A 16,636-nucleotide genomic window follows, 5' to 3' on the forward strand; every position below is an offset into this window, starting at 1 on the left:
AATGCGACATTTTTATTTCTCTTTTTTTGATGCCATTCGTCAACGAGACTGAATCAAAAGGTTATTTTCGGTACAGATGAAACTAGATATATTGTTTGGCTGATCCTTGTGTCATTGCTACCTAAAAATTGCATTAGGATAAACGTTGCAATCCTGTATCCAAGGGACACGTAAAGAAGGCATATTGAATGTTTGCCGCTAAAGACCATGTGTTTCCACGACCGATGAAGATGCGTCGGCTAGGTAAAAAAATATAACCGTGCAAAGAGGAAACACGTAGATCAAAGCACAGACAGAGAATGCGTGTGTGTATCTGTATGAGGAAAGAAAAAGAGGAAATAATTCGCATGCACCACTAATTTGCCAATATCCATCGCCACTTTGGTCGATTATGCTGAAAATCAGACGCACCATTGCTCATTGGGTGAATAAAGCGGACGAATTTGAAAGTATGCAATAGAAAAAAGTATCGACTGAAAAGTGAAGAAACGAGTCATTATGCGTGTCGTTGATTGCAACGAAGTCGTTTGTTATATTGAGTGCCGAATTTATTTTATTACGCAGAGTATTAACTGACGGGTTCATAGCTCCAGATTCTTGCTCGATTGTCGCCAGAGCCGGTCGCAAACAAGGGTTGCCGCCCTGGGCTGGTAGCCACCGAGATGACTTTTGAATAAATTCAGGTTAATATTATTTACATGAATCGCACCCACCAGCAACCATTAGCCAAGGAAGACTTTATTGCATACCTGAATTTTTATGGCCTTGCAGCATGAACTGAGTTTGGCCTGTACGAGGATCCCAAAATTGGACGGTGCGATCTTTGGATCCGGACACGATCCAATTACCATCGGGAGTGGTGGCCACGGATAAGACAAAGTCCTGTAAAATACGACGGTTGAGCTCACATGAAATAATGACCTACGAAGAAACAGGGAAACGAACCTTGTGGCCTGCGAATACGTGTTTACAAGCTCCTTTCCCTCGGTCGCCACCCCCACCGTAAGCTGCATTTGCGGTACCCAACTGCCACATGCGCAGGGTCTTATCGAGACTGCCGCTCACCAAGTTTTTACCGTCCGGCATAAACGCCACAGAATAGACGCTGTCTTTATGGCCATCCAGACGTTCCAAAGGCTGTCCAGTCACAGCATCCCACACGCGAACCACTTTATCCAAACTACCTGCCGCCACTAGTCGACTGTCCGGCGATACAGCCACACTGGTGACACCTGGTTCCTTTTGATCCACTTCGTTGATGCGAAGTGTATGCAAGCAACGACCGTCTGTCCAATCCCATATCCGTACTGTGCGATCCCCCGATCCTGACACCAGAATACGCCCGTCACGGCTGAATTCTAGAGAATAAATATCTTGCTCATGGCCCTGTAATATCCGCCGTATACGTTTTTTCGCTATATCCCAGATCTTGAAAAAAAAGGAGTCAGTAATAGCGAATGGGTATCAAGTCGCGTTTCACTTTGATAAACAGCTATTACTCTGATCTGCTTGTCTTCAGCGCCCGTGGCTAAATGGGTTCCATCGGGACTAAAACTGACGGATCGAATGTAAAGGTCACCCTCTCGACCTGCGGACTCGTCCTGAAGGACTCTGTGGGCCAACATAGACACCACGTGTTAAAATCAAAAAGTGTCACACAAAAAGTACGTGATTTTGCCTCACTTACGCGACACGAGCGGCCGTGGCGGTATCGTAAATATACGTCGCTTGGTTACATCCAGCGGCAAGATATCGACCGTCGGTGCTAAATCGAACACAGCATACAACACTTCCATGATCAAACGTGTGAACCAGATCCACCTTTAAATAACGAGGCATTTGCGGATTAAAACTACAGCCGATCCACCCCATCAATAAAGAACATTAGATCTTCCAAAGAAACAGCGTTTAGACAGTCTTGCGTACAATGCAAACCAGTCGGTGCCTTCGATTTTGAGGTTGGCCGGAATGGTTTCAGGGTCAATGTCACCCAAATTCGGTTGTCCGTTGGCACTGCTACTTGGAGGGCCAGCTCCAAGCTTGACACCGTTGGTGGTTGTCCCTCTTCCAGCTGCCATTCATCCATGAGACATTGTAATTTTTTCTAACGAGATCTATGAGACCTACTTTCTCGCGGTGGCGGTGTGTGAGAAGGGTGGGGTGGTGGACCTCCATTGGTGTATCCTCCAGGGATATTCGGTGAAGCGCCGTGGGTGGTGGGTGGCAAAGGATAATTTGGAAAGTGGTTGGCCTCGTTTCTAGATTCCAACATGGGCGGTGGCGGTGGCGGTTGAGAACCGTAACCTGCTGTTGATGCTAAATCAAGTCGATGCAGGGTAAGCCCGGGGTTACGCGCGTGCGATTCTAAATAATAATTGGGGTTTGCTATTTTACCTGTGTATGGATTGGGACTGCCGGACACAGGGACACCATGTTGAATCTGTTCCGCGGCAAACGATATTCAGCCTCACTTCCAATTGCTTCACCAAACCATAAACAAAAAAAGAAACGCGTTGTAACTTGCCTGCTCCAGTTGCTGTCTTAATCGTGCAATTTCTTCTTCATACCTTGTTTAATATATTTCAGCATAATAGAATGTGGTGATAGTGGAGTGAATAGGAGTGCTTACTGTTTTTTAATGATCTGCTGAGTTCGTTCCAGATCAATGAGATTTTGCTGAAATAAATTCATTTCTTGAATCTGGCTGTTCACTGACCCCCCGTGTAACCAATTGAGTACCGTGAAAAAAAAAAGTGTAGCTGGTCGTCAATAGGTAAAACAGCAAGACTTACTTTTATGTTCGAGTTCGTCGCGTTGGGTTTTGGTCATCATGACATCCTGAGTCAGCTGTTCATATTCACCTCTGAGGGTATCCAGTAGTTCCACCAGCCGATTCTGGGTCGCCGTGACCATGGGCCGATGAGGATAAGCGGACATGATGGACGGCTAATGTAGTACAAATAGATGCGTTACGTGGTCGACGCAGAGTTTTGTTACCAAAGGAGCAAAAGAAACAAGGAAATCAAAAAAGGACGAGGAGGGGGGTGAAAAAGGGAAATGGAGATGGGGGGTAGAGTGTGAAAGGGGGTGTCAGCATCATCAGCTCTACCTTCGGAGTACGAAATGACCATATGGTTGAATTTCCGACGAGGAAAAGCTCACTCAGCATTCTCCATTCAGGGCACTTTTTTTGGTCAAAGCACTCATTGACGCATAATCAACCTTTGCTCTGCGTATAGTCAGCCTTTTTGCTATGTCCCTTTCCAGAGATGTGAGCAAAGCCTGCCCACTTTGTGGCAGTGCCATTCTCAAGTATCGTGTCCACTTTCGTTCTTATGTCAGCATGTGCTCCAACATCGAGGTAAGCAACCCAATCAACATCATCTGCGTTTCTTGATGGCGGGCTTGCCTTAGTTACCATAGTGCCCATTCCCATGGCATTCCAGTGACGAACAGTCGGTTACGTCCGGCGATCATCATCACGCTGACAACGGTCAGGCACGCTCCAAGCAAGACGCCCATGGTAAGCCGCTCAAATCCAGAGCTTTTCTATTTTTTTTTTATTGTCGTCACCAAAAGTCCAACCAAACCTTAGCCATTCCTTCCGCTGCAACGCCAACCTCCCAGCCGTCGCCAAATCGTCGTAGTGTAGCGGGTGAAGAGTCAATGTCAGAGTCAGTGATGGATCATGCAAAGTAGTTTTATCTAAACAGGGGCGGGATTTATTTACAGCAAAAAAAAAGGTGGTATATGGAAGGATGATCATTCTAGTTTGTCCAAATGGTCTAGACGAGTGAGCACAATATTCTTGCTCGTCTCTTCAACTTCGCCCGCCAGAAACACTTCGTCCAAAATGGCGTAAACCTACGAAAAAAAAAATCCGTGAGCCTAGAATCCCACTATCTGTCCCCGCCCCCCCTCAACTCCCAATCCGCGCCAAATCCTTTACCTTGTAAAAATTAAAGACCAAATCAAGCTCGCACACATTGCCAAAAAATGCATCCAAGACTTCGACGAAAAAATGAATGGCTTCCAAATACGATAATTCGTTATCGTTGGCATCCACACACACACAAAAGAATAGGCCGGCATAACGTCGATACACGATTTTGTAGTTGCGAAACTATATCAACAACTCGGTTTTTGAGTCCCATGCGTTTATCGTTTTTTTTTCGTGTCACTTTGGTGCGTACCTCGACAAAATTACTTTGATGTTTCTGATCTCTCGGGGCAATCACTCGATGGACCTCGCCCTTTAACTTCGTCTTTTCATCATCTTCGTAAGGAACGTACCACTTTGCTAAACGGGTTTTTCCCTGCCGATTTTGAACCAGGATAAATCGAAGCTAGAAAAAAGTAAAAACACAAACGTCTCCTTGTTAACATTCCACAGTTCATTGTAGCTGACAATGATTTCATTCGCTTAATGCTTGCCATGATGAACCAATAAAAGCGGGAAAACAAAAAATAAAAGGGTGGAGCGCAAATTTTCCTCTCAAATTACGGGCAATATTCGACGCTCTTCCCAAATAGGGAAGTGATGTGACAAGAGGAAGCCTCGTGCCCCGAGCAAATCACAGTTTTTCAGACAGCATTTTCATTGATACAGACAGTATAGATGACGGTTATGGATTGCCAGTGGTTTTGTTTTTGTTGTAAAAAATACATAATTTATAATTTTTATTTGATATTATTGTAGATCGATACAAAAAAAGAAGTTCGTTTATATACACTAGTTGCGTTTTTCAACGCTCACCATGAGACCGTTTTTCATGGGCAAGGTCAAGGAAACTTGATAGGTAATATCTTGACCAGGAAGCAACGAGAACTTGTACCGTTTGAGAAGAAAGATAATGGCGACGAGGGCTTCAAGCGTGGCCAAATGTTGGCCGAGACACACTCGAGGGCCAGCGTGAAAGGCGGGCCATTGACCTTGGGTTTCGCGTCGCAAATCACCTTCGGCATTGATCCAACGTTCAGGACGGAAATGCTTGGCGTCTGGACCCCAGACTTTTTCACAGCGGCCTTGGGCGTACGGACACCACAAGATGTAGTCCCCTTTACGGATGTGAGTACCATCGGGCCAGATGTCATCTTTCAATGCATATTTCTGATTCAAAGGCACCGAAGGATACAATCGAAGCACTTCGTAGAATACGGCATGAGCATATTTCATATTTTTGATCACTTCATACAATGTGGCGGAATCATGGGTGACGTCGTCATCGATGAATTGATTGATTTCATCCACTAATTTGGCTTCGACGCGTGGGTGGCATAGCAGCATGTAAAATGTCCATGAAAGCGCTTGAGCCGTGGTATCTCTTCCGGCAATGACAAAATTAAGCACAATATCACGCAATTCGTCATTGCTTAATGGTTCGCCTTGTCCGTTGCGAGCATTCATAAACCGAGACAGCAAATCCTTGTGTTCTTCACCGTTGGCCAACTGGATACGTCGTTTTTCCGTGACCTCGCGTGCAAATGTATCAACTACGTGCAGATGATCCTTCATGCTTGGCTTCCATGGCATCGCAAGACTCAGTAATCGTTCAGTGACTGGCCAAATAGGATTGACAAATCGCTGAAAAGTATTTTTCTGTGCTTCATCAAACGCAGCCGCAAATGGTACCTTGTCCTTGGACCCCAGCGCATTCAATTGCACGCCAAATCCGAGACTGATAAAATTAATATAACATTTAGCCTTGTAGAAAAGAAACGAAACGAATGTCGGGAAAAAAAGCACTTACAGAATAAAGGAATCCAGAGTAAACTTGAACATGACATCGTGAAAGTCTACGACGGTATTATTTTCAGCGGCGGGATCCCAGATTTCCTTGGACATGAACTCGATTTCTTGGACAAACACACTACAGGAAAGATAAAACCCCGATCAGTTTTTGGACAAGAAATTCTTGGCCCAGCGACCTTCCTTTTTTTTTTCTTACTCCGTAAACTGATCTCTGAAATTCTTGACGTTAAAGATATGGCTCGCCGTCTTGCGCTGGTATTTCCAGTCTTCGCCGTTGGCATTAAAGATACCGTTGCCAAAGAGATCGTTGAGTGATCCATGGAATTCGGGACCCTTGATGTAACTTTCAAAATTGGCTATTGTTTCCGGGATCAGTGAATTTTGTCCTTTGAATCACCGGTATGAGCACTTACTTTTGAGTACATGCTCAACGTTTCGAGGATCGAGCGTGGCAATATGTCGCGGAATACCAAGTATAGACAGGGTTCTAAAGACGACATTGAACAACTTGAGTTTCATCTGAAATACCAAGTAGGCGGGTTGAAATGGATGGACTTACAGTGTCAATTCATCGAGACGTGTAAATCCTTCAAGAAGAAAATCGTGAATTTCGTCTTTATATTGGATCAGCAATGGCAAACTGCCCACCAAGGGCCATCCCGCTTGCGTCTTGATGTCTTTTCGATGCTCATCAAATACTGCGCGATCATTATACACGGCGGCCAGCACCGAAATACTCGCCATCGCCGCTCCAGCAGCGTAACGGGTGATGGGATTGTCGCCTCGTGCAGAAAAAATGGAAGTCATGGTAAATCAAGCTAGCAAGGGAAGAAGTGAAGAAGAAACGTTATGAATTCTGGGAACATCGTATCGTGCAACTTATATGCCAGGCCGTCCCGTATCACCCGTCAGCCATGAGAGACAATAAGGTGGTACAACGTTTTAGTTCAATGGCATTTTTGTGTGGGGAGATCCCTCCCCACTCTAATTTGGGATTCTTCACATGCAGGATGTGCAGCACAAAATCCAACACAATTTTTGCTTCACATGTTCGCGCCAATCCTTTTGTATCTCTTTAGGATTCCTTTCTCCCCCATTCATCTCACATCACCACTGGATGAGAACACCATGGCATCACTTATGCTTGATCACATGATCTCTCTTTAACCTGAAATGGCTTTCGGTAGTCTCTTTGATCCCATTGTCAAGTGATCCCTCAGAAATACCATGTTCTATAAACATTCACAGTCCACCCCAAATTCATATGATTTTTGCCATGTGGCACCATCTATCCTTGCCGCATTGTACGGTGTCAACAATGAACTCCCATTGAACCTGAATGGCTTGAGAGTATTTTCATAAAGTTCACAACAATAAAAAGAGTTGCATGGGATCCGCTTGCCACCAATTGATTTTTCTTTTTTTTTTTATACATACAACGAGAATGGATTCATTCTTATCTTTCTTTCTCTCTTCTGTCTCTCTCTCTCTGTCTCTCTCTGTGTGTGTTTCTTTTTGATTTTTTTCTGTGATTGGCATTAAAAGCATAATGATACTCTTACCATGCCATTTGATTTGACTTCCCAGTCCACTGACATGGTGATATTATTAGAAAAGTGCTGGCTCATGACGGTGTCGTCGACGAGGACAAGCACATCATGGTTTGTCTTTTTGGAAGGAGGACTGGTATCGGCATCCTTGGTCTTGTCGTTTTGACGCCGCCACACCACTTCGCTTACTTGGTTGGGATGCAGGGCCAAAATGCCGCATATTTTGATCGTGAATTCTTGGATACTCAACGATTCCAGTTCCACACGCTGAAGACTGGATACCGTGTCACCCGGCAACGGAGTGGGCGGTGAACGAGCAGGTTTGGACTGCGGAGTCTTGACAAAGAACGATCGAACTAAAATATATGAAAAGGAACGGCACCGAGCGGAGTGAGTGTCAATAGATAAAAAAAAAAATTCATCATGTGAATCGTTGAAATGTACCGATAGAATGAGTGGTTGGTAAAGGACCGGTGGTAGATGGAGAAGGATCTTTGGTAGTCATGGCTGAATTTTCCTCATATTGTGTTCGTGATCGCTTCATTCCGGTGGCCAGGGGCGGTGAAATCGGCCATTGTGGGTTCGCATCTAATACCGGAGTTCGATCGGTAGTCATCCACTGAGTTTCGGTAGGGCCAATGGTAGATTTGGCGGCCATAAAGTTGGGAAGAGCGGTCATTGTCAATGTGGAACCGAGCTCGGTGTAAGGTGGAACGGATGGGATGGTCGATAACAAAGACATGTCGGACGAGGACGGTAAACCATGGCTCATGGTAGGCGCTGTCATGACGCGTTGGTGCGCTCGCGGAGGATAGTTGGTAAGAGGCACCGCAGACGATGCCGACGGAAGTTGCAATGGCACGGTTTCCAGATCACTGCTGGCCCATTGAGGTAGTTCGCTGAATACACTGTAAGGTTGAGGTTTGCGATAAACGATCCATTTGGGATGATATCGCTGATTACCGTCTATTTTTACGTAGAACACATGAGATGCATGGCCTCCTCACGGACATTGTCTCTTTTTTTTTTCCATACTTACTGTTGAGTTTTTCAAATTGCTTGTTGATCTGCTTGGCGTCGTCCTTGTTTTTCCGTTCAGCACCCTACGGATTTTTAAATAAGTAAGGAAAGCATCTCGATAGAGAGAGGAGTTGCCAGATAGTACCTTGTCGCGGAATAATTTAATTTTGCAAAAGCATCGTTCGATGTAAACGAGGCCCTGATTGTTGTTGTTGTTGTTTATTGTAGGCGTCGGCGATCCATCAGTGGTAGTAGTGGTGGTGGCATTGGATAATAAATTACAGGGTGGATTGCTTAAATTATGGGAGGCATCGGATTGAAATATTCGATTTTCCATGGTAACCCGGAGTGGGATCCCCTTGACGCCTTTGATTCTTGAAAAGTCGGTAGATAAGCAGTGGAATTGAATGTAAATCTTGGCCCCTTGACTACCGTTCCAATCAAAGGTGATGCGATCGAAATTGGAAAGCACTACATTGAACACGCCAATGGATCTATTGACGTCTTTTTTGTGAAAATGCCAAGGGAGGGATCAATTTCTGTGATGGTTTCACTAGGTATTTCATTAATGTCTCACCTAAACTTAGTGCCCTTGCTCGGTTGGCGTTTTTTTGCTGGGTCATCCAGAATGTCCAATAATTATTCGCAAGTTTGCGATGCGAGGCGTCATGAAAAGTAAGGATGAGAGTGCTGGTGATGATTTCATTACGACTGTGTTTATCGGCCACATCAATAGCATACGCTTGACCGCGATTCAGATACGTCATGCAAGTTTCATCGCTTCGTTGGGTTGCGGCGGTAGCAGCTGATGGACAGTGCGTTTTTTGAGTCGGGGGGAAAAGGGCGATCATTTCAAAGATAGGGACGATCACTTACCTTGTAGCACCACACTGAATCTTAAATGGTTCGGGGAGAGGGTATTGCCACTAGATGGAAGAAGAAAAATGGGTGAGCACATGTGTGTTTACCATATACCTTATGGGTTTTCCTTAAATATAAAAAGAGCTGCATGGTCAACTACCCAGTTGCCAGGCTCCCCACATTCCACCCCTATTCTGTTCTATTGAAGAGAGAAAGAAAAATCCGGATTTGCGTTTCCCCACCCCAAAAATAATAACACCCAAAAGCATCCTCCTCAAAGTCAGGTCACTGACTTTGGGAACAGACGTACGGGGGAAGAAAAAAAAATGACATCCATCCAATTCAACATACATGTCTGTCTGAGCAATGGTGGAGTCTTCCAACGGGGCTGTACTGGTGGGTGAAGTGACATTGACAGGTGAAGTGGAGAAGGTTTGTGTTTTCAGTAGCAGTGGCGAAGGAGTTGAAAAGGTTGGATCCAACTCCTCGCGACCAAAGGCACCATTGGCGCTTTGATGACGAGGATGGCATCGTACATTTGTGGAAAGACTGCTGGGAACGGCCGGGGAAGCCGAGAAACGACGCTTGAATTTTTGCACAAACGATGGTACAGGATAATTGGTGGGTGGTAAGAAGGAATACGACGGAAAAAGCGGATTGGCCATGATAGGTATAGATGTAGGCGAGGAATCGACGCATAAAGGAAAAGTGTATGGAGCTTGCATTGAATAAGGGTGTTCGACCCCGTTGTTGCTGCTACTGCTGCTAGTGCTAGTAAATACTGTCTCGGGGCCATGACTAAATTGACGTGGATGAAAGGAAGCAAAGTTGGACTTAATGTCGTCGGTTGGCCCATATCTCGGTGGCATTTGTTCCATTTGCATGGTGCTACTGGCCCATGATGGTGTGGATGAAGTGTTGGAGGTCATGGAATAATGAGGCGAATAGGGGTCGGCGTCTTCCAATTTGATAGAAAATGGATCCATAGGAACATGGGACGGTGGATCGTCGGCGATCTGAGTTGATTCGGCAATCGTTTCCAACGGCTTGCTGCATGAATTAATCTTGTATGCGGATTCTCTAAGAAAAAAAAATACATCAAGGTTAGATAAATCCCAAAAATGATCAGCGTTCTATCTCATGATGGTTTACGTCGAATCAAGTTGGACAGGTTGCTGGTTCATAAAATCGTTGCAGTAACTGATGGGTTGATGTTGAAATGCAGAACAGTGATCCATGGTGTCATTCATGATGGAATTCTGGAAAAAAAATGATGATGCTCAATGACTGTATAGAATGAAGAAGTCTAAAGGCGCCATTTACCTCTTTATAAAAAAAATGGATGTTCTTATTTTTTTTCTCGAAAAGAAGGAAGGAGAGAAATGATACTGTTGGGAGCTATTCAATGCAGGGCGTTTGAAAGAAATTTTTTGATCGTTGTCAATAAAGACATGTTTTATGTAGTGACACTATTTATACCCGGCGGGTTGCCCAAGGGGTTACAAAAGGGAGAAAGAAGGAAACCTTTTCGAAAATTCCAAAGGATAATCATCTCTCTCGCTTTCAAAGGTACCACACTCTTCATGAAAAACTTCAGGTGCCAAACCGCGCCCACACGCAGATGCACACTCACGCCCCCAATCTGACATCTGTAAAACCTTGATAAACGATGCTTATCTAATGATGATTAGTACAGTCTCGGGATTCATAAAATAAAAAAAAAGTGCCTTTATGTTTTGTAGTGCGTGCGGGTCCTTTTGGATGAATAAGATCCCTTTTTTTGGTTTCTCACTGTCGCACTAACTATATATTCATTCAACAAGGGTTTACGGCTGTAATTGCCCTTTCGGATGCATCTCAATCCATCTCTCAGTCACAGAAAAAAAAAGAGGGTAACCAAATAGTAACGAAAGAGAGAGAGAGACAGAGGAAGAGATCAGGGGTACAGATAATGATAAGGAGGTTCCTTCAAGGACACACAAATTCTTCTCAATCATATGGGAGCAGGGATAGGTAATACAGTACCGGATAAGGAGAAATCCGTTTACAGTGCGTTTGTAGAGGCGTCGACCCCGAGAAAAAAAATGGTGTTCAACGCTTGAATAAATAAAAAACCTAAATCAGCATTGTTGCGTGATTATTTCCACGAATCAACACCATTCACTTGCGATCAGATAGGGCCTAGCTTCATGCGGAGCAGCCCGTGAAGTGTTTGATAAATAATCGATGGCGTTGCAAAAACTGTCGTGTCTCTTTTCTTATTTTTCTTTCTGCTTATGACCGACCCCATGCGACACACCGCTCGCTTCGGCACGGTCCTTTTGAAGCATCCAATGGATCCAGATTCCAAAAGATGACGAAATATCTGCTTTGGAGAATGGATTTCGAGAAAATGCCTATTGCAGTTACCCAAATCATCCAACCACCAATTAAAAACTGTCATCCTCTTCCAAGATGGTGGATCCACCCAGACAAATTATTGGATCGCGCAATCGTCCTTTCAATGAACCAAGGCGTGATTCAGAGTTTTTAAGCACTTTCCAAAACTTGATTATGTGAGTATGATGTGTTGCTTGACAGTTGCAACTGTCATCCTTTCCATGTGTCTCTTTTTTCAATGATCAATAAAAAGTCAACCATGCATAATGAGTCCGTATTTGGAAATGGTGCATTGAGCACAAATAGCCCGTATTGTGATACAACGTCAAATTTTGATGTCTCTCTTTTTTTTTTGGGTTGGACATCTCTAAGTGGAATTTCTTTACATATTACAGGGTCATACTGAACGCTCTCAGAGCCTTCTCTATTATTGGCTTCTTATCTTTTTTTTTCTACCATCCTTCACCGTCGAATCCAATGAATCCCTAAGCAGAAGTTTTGAGGACGTAAGCTCCATTCGTCGAGTCGTATGATCCACTTACTGTCAATAAAAAGATGGGGAAGAATTTCTTCTTTTCAATCTGCGAACACCCTACAAAGATACAGACAGTGGTTATTGTTATGGATTTCCAAAACCGTCACGGTTGAAATACTACGTACAGTTCCAGGCCGACGTCAATCGGCCATCAATGCAACTACCAGCATCGAAATAATTATCTGCACCGGATCCATCAAATCCGAAACGGAAAAAGTCGTCTGTCAAAAAAAAGAAAGGGTTTACGTCAGTTTTTTTTTTTTTTTGGTTTTTTTTTTTTTTTTTTTTTTTTTTTTTGTTTCAGCAAGATATCGCGGCTGTCTTTTTCTTTCGATAGTCTTACACAAGATATCTTTGCGGCATTGATCAATGCCACCAAACTCTTCTTCAATATAATTGGCCATGCATGGATCCGCCTGCAGCTCTTCTAGCTTGTCCAATGTACTGACAATCGGTGTAAGGATACGTGACACTTGGTTATACTGCATAGAAAAGAAAGAATAAAAGTGAATAGGGTAGATCTAGCCATTGACTGATCAAAGCGGGCCTTACCTTGTCGATGAACATGAATGCATTGGGAACATTTTTGTCACCGAGATGAATGACGCTACTGCCGACCCAAGAACCGCACTTTTTCTGGGTACGATTGAGGATTTTGTGCATGGATCGCGAGATATTGGAGCAATGCTGTATACGTTGTAATCCTTGTCCCGTATTGGTCAATCGATAGGGACTGACCGACAACAGGTCCTCATCCGCCAGCATCCACAACATAAACATCTCGTGAACAATTTCACGCCAAAGACTGAATGATTGATGAACATATGCATACTGATTGGTGTGAGAATGCGTCAATCGATGGCCCTGACGACCCGCCACAATAGCCAGTGAATAGTTGCCGTCAGGTTTGCTTGGATTGAAATACTTGGTGAGATACTTGATCATCTTTTCACACGGATCACTAATCATGATAACAGAAAGTGGTTTGTCAGATCTCCCGCTGCATTGACCCACGTCTTTACTCTCATTTACCGATTTGCTTTCAGATAGGCATGGTTATCGGATAACGATGATAAGCATCGTTCGATTTCTTCTCTGGAAATGTGTTCATTGGCATATTTTTCGCAAATGGTCTCGATAGCACGCTTCTTTCGTTGCGATTCCGTATCGATCTGAGCGCGCGTTTTGAATTCCGGGCTTATCTCGCGGGTCGCCAGAACAATGTTATCGTCGTGAAGTATTTCCACCATTTCTCGAGCTTTCAAAAAGTCATATACAGTCTTGATAGGAATCACGCATGAGAATCCTAAAAGTTCCTCCACTTCCGGTATCACTGAATCCTATCGTATCTCATAATCAATCGCTTATGCTACCTCTAACAACCGATATGCCGCTTTTACCATCAGCATGTACATGAGCTTGCCATAACTCGATCGCATCTTTTCGGGGTTCATAATTTTGTATCTAGGGCCCAGATCCAGTCAGCACTACTCGTCTACCTAAAACCGATTTTTCTCGTCAAGCGTGGCTTACCGTCTTCCCACTTCAAACACTTGTTGGAAAAATGCTTCATTTTCTCGAACACTTTTCTCGGCAAACAGTTGGGCTCCCAACTTGTAATCTCCAGACACCAGTAAACCGCAAATAATCGCACACAAATCTCGGATTTGGGCCACAATACGCTTCGCCTTGTTAGAGTACGATATAATATCGATCTTATCTGTGGAAATTAGGACAGTTATTTTCGTTAGTATCTACCATACGACTTTGTTGCCAATGGGTCCGCTACTGACCTGTATATTCGGAGACGTTGAGCGCCGCTTCTAATCTAAAGGGAACATTAGGGGTAAGCGCGACGAGATCGCATTTGTTTGTCGAGTCCAATGACTTACAGTCGCAGTAATCCTCGTTCATGTGTGTTGAGTCGTAATGGAACGGCCTTGGCCCTGATCGAATTGTTTGAGTAAGCCGGTCTGATTTACTACGCGGTTCGCTAGAGTTTTACCTCTTTGTCATCCATTCACCAAACGTCGCGCCACTTCCATTGATCACCGTTCCATCCAGTTCCATCATTGTACTCGGCAAACTGTTGCTGGTCGAATTTTCGATCTACGTGTCAACCCGGTTCAATAACTTGACCACATAAAATTTCAGATTTACTTGTCATACCTTGGTTGAGGGCAAATCTTCGAACGTGCTCTCGTTCTTTAAAGATGCTGCGTCACTGGTAGTTTTCGCGTCAACTTTCAAGCTCTTGGCGGTATGTTTACGTCGGTTCCCCGTGCGATGAAGCATGGCTGAATTCAACAGACAAAAAACGAATTTAGTATTTGCGCGGTGACTTTAGCATCCGGTATACGTTATTCATTACGCACCGTGGCACACTTCACAAAAATCCTCATCGCATTGCTCGCAGAATATGGAAGCCTACCCAGACAAAAGAACGGAAAAAAAGTGTCAGTGAAAATGAATACAGTAATGGCCATCGAACTGTGGGCATGTCGAAAAAACCGGAAAAGAATCGCCCGTAACACTCGACACGATCTGAGTCCCGATGGTAAGCGTTTGGGAGCGGTTTAAAACGTACTTCCTGATCTCTGCATTCAACACAAAAATCCGGTTTATCACTTGCTGATGCAGTCTGAATATTATCCATATTAGGCTTTTTTTCCTTCAAGTGAAGTGGACTCTTAAAAAAAATGCCGTCTCCCAGATTCCACGTCTTTGACAAGTTGGGAACGACTCCACTCGCCGTGACTGTTCACTCCAAGGTTGAATGGCGGTGTTTCAGAATGACGCTCTGACGGTTCATCACTGTGCATGACCTTCACGACATGCTGTACCAACAAAGTGTTTGTATATAGCATCAATAAAATTAGAGAAAAAAGATAAGCTACAAAAACGAAGCTTGATTTATTTGACACCTATTCTCAAACACGCAGCATCATCTTGTTACTGGCATAGCCGGGTCACTGGAACCTCCCACAACGTTTCTGTATTTGATTCTCCGCACACGCAAACAATTCGGGCGTCGTATGCAGGAAATTTGACGTTTCTTCTTTTAGCCTATTTTTATAAATTTGCATTATGTCACTGCAAAAGCTGGTACTCAAGCATCTTCACTCTCCCGACCAGTTGCGAAATGTGCTTACTACGTTTCGGGACGGTGAATTACAAACCAGTATTGATCTTAAAGACGACCACGGCGACGCGCTTGTTCATTTCGCTGCACGATCGCAGTCCTTGCCAGCGATCCAGCTTTTGCACGAGTTTGGCGCCGATATGGAAGCCGTCAATGAGCACGGTAACAAAGAAGAAGCAACCCCTTTTATAAATTTTTAAACTGGCTAATTTTGATTGACGGCCTTGTCTAGGACGAACTCCAATCCATGAAAGCATCGACTCGTATGAGATCACTGCCTATTTGATTAAGCAATGTCACGTGGATGTCAATGCCATCAAACGAGGTGACTGGACGCCTGTCATGATCGCCGGTACGTACATCGAATACTCGAACACATCTGTATACAGCATAGCATTAAAATGAGTATATGATGGCTAGCCTTAAAAGGCCGAACGGATATTGTTCAATTACTGGTGGAATCAGGAGCGCTTCTGGAAGTTGTATCAAAAGATGGGCGCACCGCGCTTCATATGGCGGCACAAGAAGGTACATTACGATGAATAGCACACCAGATCAATGATGGATAAAATATTCATACTCGACGATTTAATAGGCCATGTGGATACCTGTCGATACCTTGCGAATCGGTGTCCTATTGCTATGATTAAAGCGACCAATTCCGGTCGGCTTCCGACTCAGATGGCAGCGGCATTAGCGGAGCAACCGCAAGCAGCGCTGGATATTGTCACTTTGCTGCTTTCGTCCAGTCCCATTCCGGAGCATGATCTTTTATTTCACCGTGACAATTCCGGTCATAATATCCTGCAAGATGCCGTCGTAGCACGCAACTTGACTCTTCTTCGCTTGCTTTTTGAGCGTGGCGCCAATCCTAACGATACCGATTCCATCGGCCGTAATATGATCCACTACGCAGCAATGATTGGGCACTTGGATGTATTGCAGCTCCTCCTGTCGCTCTCAAGCGAAGGATCAAAGAACCCGCCTGATTGGGGCACCCCCGATTGGGATACACCTGATACCTGGGATCACTGGTCGCCGTTGATGCATGCCGCAAAAGAAGGTCACCTTGATGTAGTACGGTTCCTCGTTGAAACCATCCACGCCGACAACCACCGCACGGATAAAAAAGGAAGAACAGCTAAAGATTTAGGTGGGTCCAAAAAAATCACTTGCAAGTAAGCAGCATATGTTGTTAATCTAAAGTCTTCTCTTCTTCTGGCAATCAGCGGCATTATGGAACCATCAAGAGGTCATTGACTATCTGGATTCCTTATAATCCATACGACTCAGATCTATAGATTTCTATGGTGTGAAAACAACAGGGGACGCACCCTGAGGAGCACCCTGAGGATAAAATGGACATTGCCAGCTCATCACTTGTCACCGATCATCCG

At 44.4% G+C, this 16,636-nt stretch overlaps 8 protein-coding genes across 8 annotated transcripts; 2 read left to right on the forward strand and 6 right to left on the reverse strand.

The window, feature by feature from the left end:
* Positions 1-31: 31 nt before the first annotated feature.
* BYT42DRAFT_141204 (uncharacterized protein) lies at positions 32-445 on the reverse strand. The gene has a single exon (XM_051562241.1). The coding sequence runs from the start codon at positions 347-349 to the stop codon at positions 134-136; it is 216 nt and encodes a 71-aa protein (XP_051418852.1). The 5' UTR covers positions 350-445; the 3' UTR covers positions 32-133.
* A 1-nt stretch (position 446) lies between these two features.
* Positions 447-3,083, reverse strand: BYT42DRAFT_141203 (WD40-repeat-containing domain protein). The gene is made up of 11 exons (XM_051562240.1): positions 2,793-3,083; positions 2,630-2,711; positions 2,525-2,567; positions 2,395-2,440; positions 2,128-2,316; positions 1,927-2,071; positions 1,688-1,852; positions 1,500-1,611; positions 946-1,428; positions 750-882; positions 447-666 (listed from the first exon to the last, which is right to left on the reverse strand). The coding sequence occupies exons 1-11, from the start codon at positions 2,935-2,937 to the stop codon at positions 569-571; spliced, it is 1,641 nt and encodes a 546-aa protein (XP_051418853.1). The 5' UTR covers positions 2,938-3,083; the 3' UTR covers positions 447-568.
* A 170-nt stretch (positions 3,084-3,253) lies between these two features.
* BYT42DRAFT_618239 (uncharacterized protein) lies at positions 3,254-3,699 on the forward strand (the record flags this gene model as incomplete). Its single annotated transcript, XM_051572259.1, has 3 exons — positions 3,254-3,361; positions 3,424-3,523; positions 3,596-3,699. 3 exons carry the CDS (start codon positions 3,254-3,256, stop codon positions 3,697-3,699), a joined length of 312 nt encoding a protein of 103 aa, XP_051418854.1.
* On the reverse strand, positions 3,595-4,481 carry BYT42DRAFT_522827 (AP complex, mu/sigma subunit). The gene is made up of 4 exons (XM_051565298.1): positions 4,435-4,481; positions 4,194-4,346; positions 3,950-4,123; positions 3,595-3,864 (listed from the first exon to the last, which is right to left on the reverse strand). Exons 1-4 carry the CDS (start codon positions 4,435-4,437, stop codon positions 3,763-3,765), a joined length of 432 nt encoding a protein of 143 aa, XP_051418855.1. The 5' UTR covers positions 4,438-4,481; the 3' UTR covers positions 3,595-3,762.
* A 251-nt stretch (positions 4,482-4,732) lies between these two features.
* Positions 4,733-6,559, reverse strand: BYT42DRAFT_504945 (cytochrome P450; the record flags this gene model as incomplete). The annotated part of the gene is made up of 5 exons (XM_051564996.1): positions 4,733-5,678; positions 5,751-5,870; positions 5,949-6,095; positions 6,162-6,239; positions 6,312-6,559. 5 exons carry the CDS (start codon positions 6,557-6,559, stop codon positions 4,733-4,735), a joined length of 1,539 nt encoding a protein of 512 aa, XP_051418856.1.
* A 1,164-nt stretch (positions 6,560-7,723) lies between these two features.
* Positions 7,724-9,089, reverse strand: BYT42DRAFT_504718 (CP2 transcription factor-domain-containing protein; the record flags this gene model as incomplete). The annotated part of the gene is made up of 5 exons (XM_051564990.1): positions 7,724-8,268; positions 8,342-8,405; positions 8,468-8,521; positions 8,666-8,793; positions 8,906-9,089. 5 exons carry the CDS (start codon positions 9,087-9,089, stop codon positions 7,724-7,726), a joined length of 975 nt encoding a protein of 324 aa, XP_051418857.1.
* Positions 9,090-12,024: 2,935 nt separating this feature from the next.
* Positions 12,025-14,805, reverse strand: BYT42DRAFT_587716 (uncharacterized protein). Its single transcript, XM_051570190.1, has 12 exons — positions 14,685-14,805; positions 14,473-14,524; positions 14,267-14,394; positions 14,103-14,206; positions 13,990-14,043; positions 13,891-13,925; positions 13,631-13,817; positions 13,498-13,561; positions 13,130-13,437; positions 12,650-13,058; positions 12,441-12,579; positions 12,025-12,318 (listed from the first exon to the last, which is right to left on the reverse strand). Exons 1-12 carry the CDS (start codon positions 14,751-14,753, stop codon positions 12,215-12,217), a joined length of 1,653 nt encoding a protein of 550 aa, XP_051418858.1. The 5' UTR covers positions 14,754-14,805; the 3' UTR covers positions 12,025-12,214.
* A 379-nt stretch (positions 14,806-15,184) lies between these two features.
* BYT42DRAFT_618243 (ankyrin repeat-containing domain protein) lies at positions 15,185-16,518 on the forward strand (the record flags this gene model as incomplete). The annotated part of the gene is made up of 5 exons (XM_051572260.1): positions 15,185-15,401; positions 15,472-15,591; positions 15,660-15,767; positions 15,835-16,392; positions 16,469-16,518. The coding sequence occupies 5 exons, from the start codon at positions 15,185-15,187 to the stop codon at positions 16,516-16,518; spliced, it is 1,053 nt and encodes a 350-aa protein (XP_051418859.1).
* Positions 16,519-16,636: the final 118 nt, after the last annotated feature.

This window comes from Radiomyces spectabilis (genome assembly GCF_025331425.1).
Source record: "Radiomyces spectabilis strain NRRL 2753 chromosome Unknown BYT42scaffold_16, whole genome shotgun sequence".
Taxonomy (NCBI): Eukaryota; Fungi; Mucoromycota; class Mucoromycetes; order Mucorales; family Radiomycetaceae; genus Radiomyces; species Radiomyces spectabilis.